General features: G+C 44.9%; 1 protein-coding gene across 1 annotated transcript in view; it reads left to right on the forward strand.

Annotated features, from left to right (window-relative positions):
• Positions 1-3,096: 3,096 nt before the first annotated feature.
• The window catches only part of FNDC1 (fibronectin type III domain containing 1), a 106,354-nt gene continuing 91,135 nt past the window's right edge, over positions 3,097-18,315 (forward strand). Inside the window, exon 1 of the mRNA XM_045010310.1 lies at positions 3,097-3,199. Within this exon, the coding sequence (XP_044866245.1) occupies positions 3,097-3,199 (103 nt within the window). The remainder of the gene's footprint in view (positions 3,200-18,315) is intronic.

Raw genomic sequence — 18,315 nt, forward strand, 5'->3', positions numbered from 1 at the left:
GGCCATCCACCTAATTAGTGGTGCCGCGCAGGCATGGCTCCACTAAGTAGGTGCCTGGACCCTGGAGAAGATGAACATGTAAGGTGAGGTAATGGCCTGGGGGGAATAGGGGACAGGTGGGAGGGGGCAGTGGGGTGAGAAGACGGGGTGGGGGGAATTTAGGACGTGTAGGGCTGCAACGCCAGAGAAAGAGGCGACTTTCCCCAGCTCCAAGATTGCGGCTGCCGAGGATAGATGGCCCTCCTTCCCAGCCCCAGCTCGGGGGCCGCTGTGATGTGGAAGGGAGGGAGAGACCCCACTCCTTCTCAGCCTCAGCTCTGTGGCTGCTGCAGTGGAGGAGAGAGCCCCACTCCTTTCCAGCCCCAGCTCGGGGGCTGCTGCGGTAGGGGAGAAAGGGCGTGTCCATCGCATTAGAAAGGTAAGACTACTGATATTAAAATCTGAGTTGTGTGCTTTTATTTGTAGAACCAAAAAAGTTAATTATTATAAAGTTTTTTTACTTAGCGTTTTCATAAAAGTTTACAATAGTTAGCTAATGGTACAAATAACATTTGGAAAGATCATTAAGTGGTCCGCCGAGACCCTCAACAATTTTCAAGTGGTTCATGAAAAAAAAAGTTTGAGAACCACTGGATTAGATGATATCTTGAGGTCCCTTCCAGACCTGAATTTCTATGATTTCTCTGAACCGCATATTATTTTACTTGTGTTTTGAAACACATTTCATGAGCAGGCCTGGGAACCCATAATTAATGGGAATCTAATATGGACAGAAATGGATTTCAGATTGCTTATTTTAAAAAGTTCAGTGAAAAGGGAGGTTTAGTTATTTAAACATTTTCTGGCAGAGCTGGAAAACTAAACATGCCAGAACCAGAAAGAGCATAAATGGGGGTGACGGTGGTGGTGGGGAAATCCAGTTTTTAACATTCTTTTGTTTCCAGTAATCTAACCATTTGTAAGAGTTTAAACTAACCATGTGAGTGGATGGCAGCAAAATCTGTGTAGGCGTGTGAGATGAATGGAAGGGGGAATAGCTGCCTCATCCTTTCCATTCCCAACTCTGTGGTGGTAGGTGATCCAGATCCATAGGAGGCAGACCCAGGGTGGGGTCATGTGAAGAAAGGGAAACTCAGCAAATGAAGCAAATCCAGAAGCAGTAGTAACCTGCTTGGTTTCACCCTCCATGGCATGGATCCCTCTGCCTCAAGGGAGGTTCTGGGCACAGCTGTTGAAGGTGTCATGTTGCCCAGTGGCCAGAGAGAGTAGAGGGGCAGGGCAGGCAGCAGTGCAGAGGCAAGAGCCTTTGCATGGATGCCCATTGCCTCTGTTAGATCTGCATGGATCTTAGAGTAACCTTGTTTTCAGAGGGTGGAACCCAGGGCTTCTTCCACAGAGTGCAGACCCCCATCCCCACTGGAATGACAACTCCAGGGAAACTCCATAAGATGAAACTTATGGGGGGTGGAAACTGAGCAGTGCTAACCCTCTCAGAGGAGAATGGGGCTCTCTATTTTTATTCTGCAATGTCCATTGACAGTGGAGAGGGCGGGCCCGAGTCCCCCTACCCCCTCACCCCCGAACCGTGAGGGATCCTAGAGACTCTGGCCGCTAGGCCACGCTACCCCGCTCATGAGGGGGGGATTGTATGGACTTTGGCCGCTAGGCCGCGCTACCCCGCTTGTGAAGGGGGGGTGATATGGATTCTGGCCGCTAGGCCGCTCTACCCGCTCAAACAAAAGAAGACCTGTGCCAATTATTGGTTCTGCAGCGGTTCTGGAAGAACTTGCTCTACTTGGCGCACTCAGTACCGTGGGCTGGGCACCTGGGGAGGGAGAAAATGCTGCAACAGGTGGCCCAGAGGGTCTTCTGGCCAGGCATCCATAGGGAGGTGTGGGATTACTGCGCCTCCTGCCCGAAATGCCGGAAGGCCGGCCCAAAAGGCATACCAAAAGCCCCCCTTGTGCCCTTGCCAGTGATTGGGACACTCTTTGAGTGTATAGGCTTGGACTTGGTGGGACTTTTGGAGAAGAGTAGCTCTGGCCATGAGTACATCTGTGACTATGCAACACGGTATCCAGAGGCGGTACCACTATGGACCGCCCCGGCACCGTTCATTGCCAACAAGCTCTTGCAGATCTTTGCTCGGGTCGGCCTGCCACGGGACATACTAACAGACCAAGGGACTAATGTAACTTCTAGACTAATGGCAGAGTTGTGCTGTCTGCTGAATATCCATGCGCTTAAGACCTCAGTTTACCACCCTCAGATGGATGGGTTAGTAGAGAGATTTAATGGCACCTTGAAAGCCATGCTAAGGAAGTTCGTAGATGATGATCCTCAGCAATGGGATAAATTGCTTCCAGCACTCCTCTTTGCCGTGCGAGAGGTGCCACAGACTTCCACAGGGTTCTCCCCTTTTGAACTCCTCTATGAAACCCAGGGGAATTCTAGATCTTCTAAAAGAAACCTGGGAAGAGCACGAGACCCACATCCGAGGATCCATCCAGTATATCCTCCACCTGCGGGAAATGGCTCCGAGAGTTGGGAGCCTTGGCACGAGAGAACCTGGGGAAAGCCCAAAGTAACCAAGAGGCTCAATATAATAGAGGGGACAAAATGAGAAGTTTTGAGCCCAGGGACCGTGTCCTCTTGTTGCTACCCTCCTCTGAGTCTAAGCTGTTAGCCAAGTGGCAAGGCCCCTTCGAGGTGACCAGATGCATAGGGCCTGTTGACTACAAAGTACGTATGTTGGGGTGAAGGAAGGAAACTCAGGTCTACCATGTAAACCTCCTCAAGGCCTGGAGAGACTGGGAGGGCCTGATGATTGCCCCGTACCCTCCAGAACCTGAGTTAGGGCCGTTGGTGGGGGAACCAGAGGAACCAGGGGCAGTGGCCATAAGCCCGGAGCTTGACCCAGTCCAGCAGGGGCAGGTACAGCAACTGATTTCAGCTTTCCCCACAGTCCTGTCGACACAGCCCAGGAAGATCACGCTGATCAGCCACCATATCGCCACCATCCCTGGCCACAAAGTGAGGGAGAACCACCGCCCACTCCCCAGGAAGATGTGGGAGACGGTAAGGAGAGAGCTCGAAATGACGTTGGCCCTCGGGGTGGTCGCGAAGCGAATGGCGGAGCCCCATAGTACTAGTTCCCAAGCCAGATGGAACAGTCAGGTTCTGTATCGACTTCCGCAAGGTGAATGCGATCTCGTGTTTCGATGCCTACCCCATGCCCCGGGTAGACAAACTGCGGGAGCAACTAGGTAAGTGGGGGAGGGATAGCTCAGTGGTTTGAGTATTGGCCTGCTAAACCCAGGGTTATGAGTTCAATCCTTGAGGGGGCCACTTAGGGATTTGGGGCAAAAATCAGTACTTAGTCTTGCTAGTGAAGGCATGGGGCTGGACTTGATGACCTTTCAAGGTCCCTTCCAGTTCTAGGAGATAGGTATATCTCCAATTATTATATTATATTTATAATAAGGCAGAATTAATCTCCACCCTAGACCTGACCAAGGGATATTGGCAGATCCCCTTGACACCAGCCTCCCGAGAAAAGACAGCATCCCAACACCATTCGGTCTCTATCAGTTTACAATGATGCCTTTTGGGTTACATGGAGCCGGGGCTACGTTCCAGGGCTCATGAATCAAGTGCTGAGCCACCACAGCACGTATGCCGCAGCATACATTGACGACATCGTCGTTTACAGTGCCGACTGGAAGGAACAGTGCTAAGAGCACTGGGCAAAGCAGGTCTCACTGCAAACCCAGTCAAGTGTCACCTGGGCCAAAGGAAGGTGACCTACCTGGGTTATACGGTGGGTTGAGGGAAACTCCGCCCTTTGGTAGATAAGGTGGAAGCCTTGAAGAACTATCCGACTCCCACAACAAAAAGGCAAGTACAACAGTTCTTAGGGCTGGCTGGGTATTATCATCAATTCGTGCCTAACTTTGCAACGCTCGCCGGCCCCCTGACAGACTTGACGAGAAGCTCCCAACCACGGAAGGTCCAATGGTCGGAAGACTGCGAGAAGGCCTTTTGCGCTCTGCGGGAATGATTGACACGGGAGCCAATACTAATACAGCCTGACTTCTCAAGGCCCTTTATCCTCCAGACCGAAGCCTCAGAAGTAGGGCTAGGGGCCGTACTGTCGCAAGAGGTGGGGGGAGAAGAACACCGCTTCTTGTACCTAAGCTGCAAGCTGTTCCCCTGAGAAACCCAGTATTCCACCTTAGAGCGGGAGGCCCTGGTGGTTACATGAATGATCGAGGCACTGAGGTACTACCTATTAGGGGAACCCCTTCACCTTGGTAACAGACCACGCACCCCTCAGATGGATTAACAGCATGAAGGACACAAACACACGGATCATGCAGTGGTACTTGTCCCTCCAACCCTACTCCTTCCACATATTACACTGACCGGGAAAGGCTCATGGGAATGCGGACTTCTTTTCCCGAGTTGGGGAAGAGGAGGGGGAGGAAAAGGTCAAGGGTCAGCTGGCCCAGGCAGCTGTCTTAAGGGGGAGGGTGTGTGACGGGGCAGAGGGGCCCCACACTGGTACCGCAGGAGTTAACCCTTCCTTCCTAGCAGAGGAAGCCATGCCCTGGAAGCTCTGCTGGGCATGCTCCAACTGGAGAACAGGTATAAAAGCCTGCAGATCAGCTCAGTCGGGGCTGACCACTGGAGGAGAAGGATGTATGCTGGTAGCTCCTGAGGAGGGAGAGCAGGCGCGCCAGGATCCGGGAGTCAGCCAAGCCGAGACATTCCCTGAGACCCCAATGGTGGACGTCCCAGGAGGGGAACAGACTGGAGGAACCCCCACAGCAGATGACCTGGCTTTCATGGTAGGAGGTGACCCAGGGGAATTTTAGAGACAAACAGCGTTAGGGCTGTATTGCTGCTCGGTGTGTTGCGGGTGGATCCCCGCCGAGTGAGTGACAAGGAGAACTTGCCACTACCAGGGCCATGGGTTGGGGCTCGGTGGAGAGGGCAGGCCTGAGTCCCCCTACTCCCTCACCCCCTCACCATGAGGGATCCTAGAGACTCTGGCCGCTAGGCCATGCTACCCCACTTGTGAAGGGGGTGATAGAGATTCTGGCTGATTGGCCGTGCTACCCCGCTTGTGAAGGGGGGTGATATGGACTCTGGCCGCTAGGCTGCGCTACCCTCTCGCGAAGGGGGCTTGTATGGACTCTGGCTGCTAGGCTGCGCTACTCCACTCGTGAGGGGGGATTGTATAGATTTTGGCCACTAGGCCTCACTACCCCGTTCATGAAGGCGGATTGTATGGACTCAGGCCGCTAGACTGCGCTACCCCGCTTGTGAAGGGGGATTGTATGGACCCAGGCCGCTAGGCCGCGCTATCCCGCCAGACAGCGGTGATAGTGGGGAAGAAGGCCAAGAGGCCGTAACCGCCCGCCCGTAGAGGGGCGGATGCAAGGACTGGAGAGTGGTGAGGTGCCGACACCCCATCCTACCCCTGCCACAAAGGGGCGCTGCGGTGCCAGGCCTGCCACAGTCCATTTACTCTTTAACACATCAAAAACAGCTGAATTATTTTTTATTAAAGAAAAAGCGTGACTAATTTTTGTATCTTGATAGCTTTAGAAAAACCATCTTAGTTTTGAGCTCTCACAGGACTTCCTGACGTATTGTCAGTTGCTTTGCAATAGGATGAATTGAGATTAACTTGGAGCCTGCTTGTCCCCTTCTGTGGAAAATCCTGTGGCAACTGAGAAGACCCTAGAGCTGAGTTTGCAATGGTGCTGAAGGGACCAATGCAACTTTGGGGCTAGCTGTTCTCCCTCCGTGGGGTTTACCCCTGGTGTATTTATTGAGAGCAATCATATCCCTTCTCAGCCTTTGTTTTGGTTGGCTAAACAGGACAAGTTCCTTTAGAGTCCTCTTGGAATATAGGCTCTCTACTAACCTGAGCTGGATTTGAACTGGTGACCTAAAGGTCTGTTTAAATTGTGAACTCTTTGAGTCAGGAACTGTCTTTTATCGTGGTTATACAATGGCTAGCACAATATTGTCCCCAGTTTTACATGGGGCCTATAGGAGCTATCGTAATACAAATAATCAGAATCGTAGGACTGGAAGGGACCTCGAGAGGCCATCTAGTCCAGTCCCCTGCACTCATGGCAGGACTAAGTATTATCTAGCTCATCCCTGACAGGTGTTTGTCTAACCTGCTCTTAAAAATCTCCAACCTGCTCTTAAAAATCTCCAATCATATAAATCCATATATCCCATTACTAGTCCCCGGAGCCATTAGTTCCCCAGAAAGAGCGATTTAGTTTTCATTTGTTGTTTTGAGGTTGGCTTTTTCTGTTTGCAATTCCTGGCATTTTATCCTATGTTCTCTTTGTGCCTGTGACTGATCCAACCCTGGTCAGAATGCTTGGTCAGCAATTCTACCGCTTCTTTGTACTTGGAAAATCAAACCAAAATGCACTTTCCTTTCTATACGCCAGAAAACTTGTGAATCCTCAGCTGGATAATTGGTTGAGATTTCCTTTCTGTTTGGTGGCAGAACAAGAACAGATATTAATTGTAAGATATACTGGGACTTGTCTCCCTTTCCAATTTTTTCCTTTCTTGCCCCTTTTCATTTGAAGTCATCTGTCCCAATGTCACACTTAGCTTGTTCCATCTTAGGTATATTGCAAGTTTCTTAGAATTTTATTTATCCATAAAGATCCATAAATGTCTGTAGTGATCTGTAAGAAAAGAATAATAATTTGTATCAGTGAGCCCTAAAAGCAAACATTAAGTCTGCCACACACTCACTCATGCTGATTAGCACCTCAGTCTAGGAGCGTGTCCATTGAAACTAATGGCTCCATTTACAAAGTAAGGAACAACATAGCATGAATAAGGGTGGCAGAATCTGGCCCTGAATAACTGTGTTTTCTCTTATCCAGTTAATTGCACACAGCTGTCTGGGAAATCCTCAAATGAGTTAAGCAGCTTTATTATTGACCTGTCCTGAATAATTTATAGTTTTTTCTCTAGATGATGATGGCTGCTGATATGGGTTACTAATTGAAACGCTTCACTGTTCAGAGAGGGCCCAGTTCTCCATTGCTGTGCACCTTGTGTAGCAAAGGATGTGCAAAATGCTGCCATTGTGATTTGGTACCCACTTTACACCAATGTACATGACTGGTCGTGCAGTCATTCACACAAATGCAGGGCAGTAGAAAATCAGGCTGAGTGAATGGTCATTTCAAAATGCACCCAGCTGTATGTCCAAATAACTGCAACCTAAAGACCAATGTTTCTTAACTGCACAGTGAGAATGAATGAATGTGAATGCTGCAGCCTGTGAGGCACAGAGGTCCTATCTGAACTATGGCATTGAAGGCTGGTAGGCAAAACAGACATGTAAAGGCAATCATGCAACACAGAGCAGCCTGTGTGTTTGGAAAGTGCCTAGCACATGGGGCCACTAACCCAAACTCGGTAATTATACATATAAAAAATCACACTAACAGGCAATGTCTGTTCTGCCTCCCTGATCAGTGTGGACAGTAATTGGTTTTCTGAGGCCCACGGTAGGCAAATCATACTGTAGATTACTTCACTAGATACAGTGGTCACTATTAGAAAGTCATAATTTGCCATCATTTAGCACGGAGGCACACTAGTATTTTCCTGTTCCTAAAATAGAAAAGAACTGAGATCTGTTGGCAAATGTTAACTGATTAATGGTTAGTGTCAAAGACTGTGGAAGACTAGTATCAGTGACCTGCACATGGGTGGTCTGGCCTGGTGGTTAGCATGGTATTCAGGAACCAAAGGCCAATGGGCAAATCCAGAGTCAGGAGCTAGGTATCTGAGCTAAAAGTCAGAGCCAGGCTCAGACAGGAAATGGGAACTGAAGCCGAGGGTCAGCACTCTGTCAGAAGTCAAAGAGCTGTAGCCTAGGTTTGGAGCAGTCAGAAACCAGGGTGACAGGGTTCAGAGACCGGAACAAAGCTGGGGCCAGGAACAGGGCAGGGTTGAAGTCAGGAACCGGGAACGAGGCTGGGAGTTGGGTAGCGGATGACACGGTCTGTAGCAGAAGCAAGCCAGGATCCACCTTGTTGCACAGACAACTTTCTGTGCCTCTTTCTGGCTCAAATACTGTACTCAGCCCAGTCAGGTCCCTGTGGGCGGTACCTTTCGGGCTCTTAATTCTCCAGTCACTAGTAGAGCCATTGGGTGAAACTGTGGATGTGGCAGTGGCCCATGGGCCTTTGTTCAGGACCTGCAAATCTCACAGCTCCAGCCTTGGATTCAAAGATAATGGGCCAGACTCTTATTAGGGTCCCACTCTGACAGTGTAAAGGAGCCTTAAAATGGATGGAAATGTAATTTCCTTCCACTATTAAACCTCTTTACATAGAGAAAGTGGTCTAAAAGGGCCTTATTGTAAATTAGAATCTGCCCTCTAGTCTCTACCACAGTTCCTTTACACACACGGAATCATGTTTTCTTCACATTAGTCATAAAAACAAATTTGTGTTACAACATGGATGCCTCTAGCCACAACAGATAACCGTTCTAGCACATAATTCACTTGTGGTGTGGACAGGACCTTCAGTGCAGCACATGAGACACTCTCAACATTTCAGCTAAAGCTTGCATCCTCCTTCCTTCCTGTGATTTCTTCTGATCTTCACAAAGGCCTTGTTCATACTGAGGTTTTTTTTTAAATCACCCCCCCTTGTACAACTTGCTGGTCAGTGTGTGTTATGTGTCCCTCCACCCCCATGCCCAATCCACAGATGATGAGAGTTTGTTACAGAGCTTGGATTATTAGCTCACAGTGTATTAGTCTATGCCTTCAGTTCTAGAGATCCCTGGATCTATTCCCAGGTATATCAGCCCGGATGATGGCTATGCATTACTGATCTCTGGATCAGTTCTCCAGTGTGTTAGCCCAGATGATGGCTTAGCATTAGTGCTAGTACAGCTCTTTAAGTTACAATAATCTTAGATGTTACTTGTACAAATAATAAGCATAAATGCACAGAAGGAGGTGTGGGTTTTTTTAAAGTTGACAGTGACCTTTTATATCACAGTACAAATGTCTGACCTTAGTTGATCAGATTCTAGGTAGGTTGGATAACCCACAGATATGTTGATGTAGAAATCTAGTATTTCACCCTGACTCATGTCTAGATAAAGTGGCATTTTTAGACTATAAAGACTTGGGTAGCTACTCAAAGTGTAACTTCTGACTGAGATGAGCTTAGCAAAGCCATGATTCAGATAACTGCAGAGGCGTGCGCTTGTGCACATACAGTATGTCCACTTCACTTTTAATGAAGAAATGGCTTGGAACCTAACTGCAGAGAGTTTCCTTTCTTATGGGTGAGAAAATTATTTCGGAATATTGTCCATTACTGACCTGCATCAGGATCTGACAGAGTGTGAAGTTACTTGGACCAGTGATGATAGTGGTCTGAATATTTCCTTGAGTTTGGTTTTATATGATGTCTTTAAGAAGTTCTATTATTAACTTTTTGGAACCTTAAAACTTTCAGTAAATGGCTTTCCTTCCCACAGAACTAATATATACAACAGATAACTTAGAATAAAGCAATTTAAAAGAAGGGTGGTTCTATCACAGGATTTGAATTATGAACAGTAATAGCATTACAGCTATAAAGGACAATAACATGCAATGCTTTCAGTTTGCATTTTATAGAAACAGAGAAGTGGATTTGTCTTTGTTATTTTAAGATGTACTTTTTGATATTCCAGTGACTAAGCTTCATCTTTGACAGCTGCTGATAGAGAAGGGGAAATAATACTGAGCTGACATATCTAATATTTTTGTTCTTAGCAAGGGTGGACTTTTGGGACATCACAATCTTTTTTGATCTATGAGAGGGTCCCCAGTATGAAAGGAAAACAGAGATAGTTGATTTTCTTTCTTGAGTTCAAGATGAAGCTTGAATTCATGCTTTCTGACTTTATAGATCTGAGAAGTTTTTGGCAGTTTCTATGGAAAGTTAAACATGCATTTGAAGTACAGAAGAAATGGAAAGACATAAACATGTGAATCTTTGTTGGATTAAAAAAATATTTGCTACATTACAGTAGTCACTTTTGCATATTTTTGGACTCCAAACTCTCAGATCCAAACATGTGAAAGTTCAGGGACATTAACTTTGGGAGTATTCCTAGCTGTATATTTGGCTGACAAACCCCCAGGCCACAACGTCCCTAATAGTGAGGGAGTTTGAATCCAGACCTATACTTAACTTCAAAAGTTTCTCACATTCCTTCAACTGTTACTTTTATTCTCTTAACTTGTTATTACCCTGCTTTCTAATGTATTAGCTTACTAACTAGCTTTTTAACTAGTTGCTAACTAGTTAGCAAGACAAAATGGCTGTAAACCATTCACAGGAATTTGATGGTTGCTAAAGTCCTACACCTGAGTTGTTCATTACAGCCCTGACAGAGAGACTACAGGAATGTAAAAAAATGTTACTCCCCTGACCTAAAACCAGCATCCAGAGGAATGAGCTCTTGTTTTAACCTGTGAAACTGTGCTACAAGAAATCAAGAGGCCAAGAGTTTGGCAAGATTCGAAAAAGGCCTAACCATTTCTATGGCTATTAAAAACAGCCACAGGTACATGAAGTAGGATAAAAATAGGCATATAAATCATCATACTTTAGGGCAGCAGTTTTCAACCTGTGGTCCATGGACTCCTGGGGGTTCACAGACTATGACTAAGATTTCCAAACGGGTCCACAGCTCCATTTGAAAAGTTTTAGGATCTGCATATGAAAAAAGGTTGAAAACCCCTGCTTTAGGGCATAACCTAACCACTAATTGTCAAGGGTTAGAAAGAAACTTGGTACAAGTAGAGAGCTGTGCTGAGTACCATAAACTTCCTGAAACCCATTCAGCGTGTCCCATCAGATTAATCATATATAAAGTTTTGAACATACAGGGCCTCCTCTATTCAGTGCACAGTTTTACATTCTTAATGCTTCATTGATTTTAATGGCGTTATAACAGTGTGAAAAGAGTGTAATGGAGTAGATAATTAGGCCTCTGTATTACAATCCAGAAGTTCAGCATAAAGATAGTGTTTCTGTTTAGTTAGCCTTATAAAGAGCCCTGCAATCTTAATAGGTGTATTATTACTTATTATTTATTTATTATTATTATTATTTATTTATTTGTATTACTTTAATACCTAGAAGCCCTAGTCATGGATTAGCAGCTCATTACCAGCCCTAGACGCTGGACAAACAGAACAGAAAGTCAGTCCCTTCTCCAAAAAGCTTACAAGCTAAGTAAAACAAAAGAGGCAATAAATGGATGCAGGCAGATCATAACACTGGGAGGAAGGTGACAGGCTACTGTCCCTATACAGTGTGGCCTAAATTCTGCTCTGACTTACAGCCCACAAAGCCCAGCTTGAGCAGCCATGGTTAGAGGAACTATTGGCAGCATGATTTCTGTACAAGAGGTGGCGGGAGGGCAGGGTGGTGGAGTAGTCAGCTGGCAATCTGGAAGCAAGTTTCCTGTATTTTGAACTAGATTGCCAATGGAGGATTTCTCAAGATCTGTCCTGAGGGAGGGATATCCATGGATTTAGGGGGCTACACTCCCAGCCTTTTCTATGGTGGGGAGAGGTTAAAGTTAGGTAAACTCTTCCCCCCCCCCGCCCCCTCCCCCCGTAACTGAAGAACGCATAGGTAACTCAGAGAGTTGACAGCAGGGAAGTCTCTAATACCATGGGTGGGAATAATTTGTGTGGGGAAAAATGGGGGGGACTGAATTTTCAACTGTACCAGATTTTTAGAAAAGGTGTGTGTGTGTGTGTGTGTGTGTGAGAGAGAGAGAGAGAGAGAGAGAGACACTGTATGGGAACTTCTCCCTTAGTGACAGGATCACAAAGGACAACATACAGAGGATGGATCACTTGATAATTACGTGTTTTGTTCATCCCCTCTGGGGCACCTGGCATTGGCCACTGTCAGAAGACAGGATACCGGGCTAGATGGACCCAGTATGGCCCTTCTTATGGTCATTAAAAATGAGGTCTATCTGTACATCTTTTTCTTACTTCGTATTTTAAGAGTGAGGTCATGAGTTTTCAACAGAAAGGAACAGTAATAGCAGAAGGTGTCCTGGCCTTGAAAGCATATTTTCTGTCATGATGTATCTTATCCTGTGCATCTGCACCTACAGTACCTAGCCTTCTTTCCCATAGAAATAGTTTGGTCAACTTTAGCACCAATATATCAGCTGTCTGCATGTGCGTTGATATATTTTACCAGGGGATAAAAAGCATCATGTGGCACGTTTTCTACTGCAGTGTTTTTATGTATTCTTTTGCTTCTCATTGTATTGGACAAAACTGCCATTTGTTATACTTCATAGTACTGTTGTCACCATTTCTTCCACAGCCAGGAGAATGTGTAGGATCCAGGGATAGCTTTCAGTAGCCGTATACCTCTAACATTCTTGTTTTTCTGTATTGTTCTGCTTGTGTTCTTAGAAGTAACAGTTTTGGGGCAAGGAACCTGTTTGTTCAGCTAAACTCTCCTGTTGTACTGATATAATGCTGTGAATGCTGATTTACACATGTATGAATAATAATAGTGCTTTTCAAACAAGTTCATCTTTTTTCCCTCATTGTTTATATGATTCATCACACAGGCAAGGGCTACCGAAGAGCATAGGGTACTGTTAAGTTTGCGTACAACAGAGACAGATCAAAAAAAAATTATGAGAGGCAGTAGAGCTTGCTTTTGAAAATGATGTCCTTAATCAATTGAGCTACAATTCTTGTAGGTTGATGACTTAAAGATGGGAGGATTTTCTCTTATAATGGCATGGTTTCGGATGCTACTTAATTTTAAACTGTCAGAAACATATGCCTTTACCCATTTTTCTACTGACAACTAGTGGGAGGGCTGTGACTATGAAAAGAACAATTCTGAGATGCTAAGACTAAATTCATGGCTTATTGTGGCCTCAGTCTCTGCTTTACATGTGTTACCTCAAATGTGCTAATTAGGTTTCTAAAGTTGTTGTGAGTTGACATTTGCACTCTTTATATACTTGAACATCCACTGAAGCCAAGGAATGTGCAATTGTTGCCCACTAAGAAGGGTCTGAAAGTCATGTGGGACACACCAAACAAAACAGCCGGTAGACCTGTGGAACAGTACAACCTGGTCTATGGGGAATCATTGAAAAAGTGTAGGTACATCTGTCACATTCTGAATTGCAATGCAGATAAGTGAGAGGTTGTGTCACCATCTGCTCCATAATCCTGTGTGCCTCACAATGCTTTTCTGTTATAGTTCCCAGCCTGGGCCATTCACAAACACCCTACCACCATGCCGGTCACCCCCTGAGTGTCTGTTTATAGCTATTGCCCTGGGCCAGCAGCTCTGATCTCAGCAGCCTGTCAGCAACACTCTAGTCATACGCTAGCTTCCACCAGCCTGGGTTATGACTTGCAGGGTGACCCCGACATACTCCTAACTTTTCCCAAAAACATGTGTTCTGCACTGTCCAGCCCTCTCCTGGGCAGTTCTGATATTAACTACTTTAACTGGAGTTACAAAACAGTTCAGTTTAAACACAGCAGTGGATTAGTTTATATTAAAAATAAAACAAGTTTATGTAACTACAAAGAGAGAGATTTTAAGTCAGTACAAGTATAAGGTATTAAAGTCAGAAATGGTTAAAGAGAAATAAAGATAAAATTTTTCCTAATAGCTAAAACTTAACAAACTGGATTTTGTTCAAGGTAAAATCCTTACCAATATTCCCAGCAACATGGCTGACCAAATTCTCAGGTCAGGATCTCCACCCAAAGTCAAAGAGATGGTTTCTTTGTTTCCTTAGGTGACAGAGAGAAGAATTGGGGTGTTTTTGCCCCTCACTTTTATAGTCCAGTCACCCTTTGAATGCATTTTCCTTAGATAAAGTTAATTCCAGCTGGGAGGAAGGAGACTTGGAGTCTGGTGATGAAAGAGGTTCCATGCTGTTGTTTGCTAAAATGCTGATCTATCTGTTGCTGCCCAACTTCTTTGCCAAATAATGCCCACTTGACAGGTGATTGCTCCTCAACTTTGACACCTGGCTAGAGGCATCTCCTTGTCCTATGTTTTTGAGAAACTGGTTTACTCCCTCACCAGACTTGTCTGATAAATGCATTTTTATCATAATTTCACCTTATTTTCATAACTTGTAATATGCATTTCATGCCTACATTACACAAGAATATTAATTATCAGTGGTAGTTTTCTAATGATATCTCGCAAGGCATATTTTGCACAAAGATTATTACAATAATGTGTAGGATGTGAATACAGGGGTGCTTAGAGTCACAACATCACAGTGATTGAGGATAAACATTCTCTCATTATTGAGGATGTGGGCACATGAAGCAATGGTCATTTTCCAGTCAGACTCAGTGACCTCATCTGATTCATTGATCTGCAGGGCCGCCCAGAGTGGGGGCAAGTGGGGCAATTTGCCCCAGGCCCTGGGCCTTGCAGGGGCCCCCCACGAGAGTTTTTCTGGTCCTTCACTCGCTCCGGGGGCCCCGGAAAGCTCTCGCGGGGCCCGGGCCCCCAGAGCTCCTTCCGCTCCGGTTCTTTGGCGGCAATTCAGCTGCAGAGGGTCCTTCCACTCCGGGACCCACCGCCGAAGTGCCCCGAAGACCCACGGCGGGGGGTCCTTCCGCCCCGGGACCTGCCGCCGAAGTGCCGGATCTTTGGCGGCAATTCGGCGGCGGGGGGTTCCCAGGCCCCCTGAATCCTCTGGGTGGCCCTGTTGATCTGATCAAATTATTCATGTCCATCATTATAACAGTGTAGCAGGAAAACATTTTTATTCACCCTCTTTCTTGATATTAAGTGTTTTCTTTGATAATTAATGAACTCATCTGTTTGTTCACCTGTTTGTAACACCCTTTGAGCATCCTGACGCAAAGCACACTGAAGTCAATGGAAAGACTTCCATTGTCATTAGTGTGTTTTGAATTGGGCCGTAAATGCCTTAGAGCAGAGAAACCCTTCCCCATGTTTAAACCTCCAGGAAGGTTTAATCAGAAAACAATGATTGGGAGAATAGGTCTGTCTACAATTTAAACTTACTCAGGTGTTGCAGATTTGACATGTATCTGTTCCCAGAACCAGTTTAAAAGCTTTGGGCCTAATTCTGCTTCTGCATCTGCACTGTTCACCCTGAATTCTTCGTTAGGTTGCTGGGGTATAGATAAAGGCAGAATTTGGCCTTTTGTATTCTGTGAATGAGGAGTCCTTACATTTTCAGTAATGTCCGTAGTACTTCCAATTACTATGGTTGAGCTGTGTCACAGAAAATCCCCTTAATAGTGTACCAGAAATAATACCCCTTTCATCCAGAAATGTCATCTTAAACAATTACAGCTGAAGAGACCTGCTTTAGGAACAAGCAACAAAGTTGTGGTTGAAATAGTCAACAAGTTCTGACTGCGAGCAGGTGGGGCAGGGGAGTCTAGGAGAAGAAAAGGGCCACAGGAAGAAAGAGTGTTCTCTAGTGATTAAAGGGGCCATCTGGAAGTAAAGACTCTTGGGTTCTATTTCTGGCTCTGCCACTGATTCACTTGGGCAAGTATTGTACAACCTTGGGCATGTCATTGTTAATCTTTCTATGCCTTGGTTAACGTATGAAAAAATGGGTATCCACTTATCTCTTGGGGGTATTATGAAGCTCCTTTTGAACTGAAATCCCATTGAATGGGATTTGGGTGCCTAACTCTCTGTTCCTTTGAAAATCCCAACCTAAGTAATTAATTTTATAAAAGGGATGAAGGACACTATAGAAGTGCAAAGATTTTCTTTTGGAAGAGAGATATGGAGGGAAGGGATCTAACAGACAGGGAGGAGGGGACAAGAAAAGAGATGTTGAGAGAAGGCTAAGTAGGTGTCAATGGGATCAGTCAAAGAGGAAAAGAACCTAGACCAAGAGAACCCTGGGGACCAGATGAGCTGAGAACAGACAGTGAGAGGTCTCTGGGACAGAAGTGCCAGAATCCTAGGGCCATGGCAGTAGAAATGAGAGAATTGCCCTGAAGCAAAACAGCTGGAAGCAAAAGAACATTAATTAGAGAGCCAATTGGAGGGGATGCATCTAGGCAAGGGAAGGTTTCGGTGAGGGCTTGCACACAGATTTAAAAGTACATTTGCAATAATATTATTTTAAGTAGTTGGGTTTTTTAAATTATTTTCAAACTTTGGTCTTGCAAAATGTTCATATTTTTCCAATTATTGTTTAGCACAGGGGTAGGCAACCTATGGCACACGAAGGTGGCACGCGAGCTGATTTTCAGTGGCACTTACACTGCCCGGGTCCTGGCCACTGGTCCAGGGGGCTCTGCATTTTAATTTAATTTTAAATGAAGGTTCTTAAACATTTTAAAAACTTTATTTACTTTACATGCAACAATAATTTAGTTATATATTACAAACTTATAGAAAGAGACCTTCTAGAAATGTTAAAATGTATTACTGGCACGCGAAACCTTAAATCTGAGTGAATAAATGAAGACGCGGCACACCACTGCTGAAAGGTTGCCGACCCCAGGTTTAGCACTTCAGTTTGAGAGTGGAGAATAATTAAAGTATGCATGTCACACACCATACATTCTTCACTACATTTTACTCCATTGTCTCTAGCTAAAGTATATTTCTGTGTGGAAAAGTTAAAGTTGTAAAGGACTTTCCTAATTTTTTATACTATCGGCTCATCTTTCTCTCCGCTGGAAAACAGTCAGCAGGCTATGGATTGTATCTGATTTCATATTTCATTCTAAGTTAAACTGTTGGTAAATCAAATGGCCTACTATAGCTCCTGGAGACTTGAAACAGTGGCTTGATGTAAACCATATGTTTTAGAGCTGGGGTAATGTACAGCAGAGAGCCACAGCAGAGTGAACCATCTAGTTTACAGAGCTGAGGGCCCACCTGGTAAGTTTAGCTGGAATAAAAGGGTGGCTTTTTGCATTCTAATTGGACTTGAAGGGGTAATGCTAGTGATTACGCCTTGCTGTCTTATCTCACACCAGAATGTATGTGGGTTTCAAAGTAAACCATATGTACCGTACAGATGGCTGTATTATGTGGTTAGGCTCTAGAGACCAGCTCCATAGCCCACTGAAGAAAATGGAGGGACTTCAGTGGACTTTGGATGAGACCCTGAATGAAAAGACTGAAAATTGATGTTGCAATAGACACTTTGAGTGCTTTCAAGATAAACTGAATGCAGAAGATAACTTATCCCTCAACTGCTGAACATTAATTAAAAATACATACATGAGCAGTTCTGTAAAAATCCAGCAAAAAAGTGTTTTTGACTGTTAGCACTGCATATTCTGTAAGTCCAGGACACTTAGCAGACTGCTTCTCAGAAGATAACAAAGTGTAACAATGAAAGATGAGAAGCCAAGCTTCCTTTTTTTCTACCTATAAAGGTGCATTTCCCTAATTTAGGAGGTGAATGAATTAAGGCTGATGGCTTTGCCTTTATGGATCCAGGACCATTTAATGGAACCACGACAAGTATTTTTTCTCACTTGGTTCATGTATCCAACAAAGTGCAAGCTGCCAAGTGCTTTGTGCTTCTATCACACATGCATTTCTTGACAATCAATTTCATTTATATCTCATTGTCAAACTAATCCCATGTGCAACATACAGTACTTTTTTTTCCATTTGATCCATGTCTTTTGCAGCTGCTGTGCTGTATAGAACACTGCAGTATGCCCCATAATTGTGAGCATCAATCAGTCACTGTTACTGTGTGCTTGGAATGGAGTTGTCTCAGGCTGTGTATTTGTTATTGTCCTGGTGGTGGTATTGATGTATTCTACTCAAAGATAGTGGTCCAGATGTCTGTACCAATTAAATTAATCAAATTAATTAATTAAAGCCTACCTTCTTGTAGCAACAACAGATAAGACAAACTCATACGACCCACAAAGCAATAACTTTAAAAGGGAAACGTTCTAATGAAGACTTACTAGAACAGGAGGCTGTGTAACATAATGTACAAAATAGACATTGTCCATCTCTGCTACGTATTTGAATCCATATGAGTGTACTTATTTATGTTGGGATCTGGTGCAGTGCTCATGTCAGCCAGCAGTGTTATTTTGTTGATGATGAGAAAAATGTTTAGTGGTTTCTTTTTTTATGCTTCGTCTTGTTGTGTCCTCAAATTGCTTCCCACCACATCCGTTCACATGCGATTGCCTGATCTCTGCACTCCATTGGGTCACTGGAAGAA

Source organism: Mauremys mutica, chromosome 3 (assembly GCF_020497125.1).
Source record: "Mauremys mutica isolate MM-2020 ecotype Southern chromosome 3, ASM2049712v1, whole genome shotgun sequence".
NCBI lineage: Eukaryota > Metazoa > Chordata > Testudines > Geoemydidae > Mauremys > Mauremys mutica.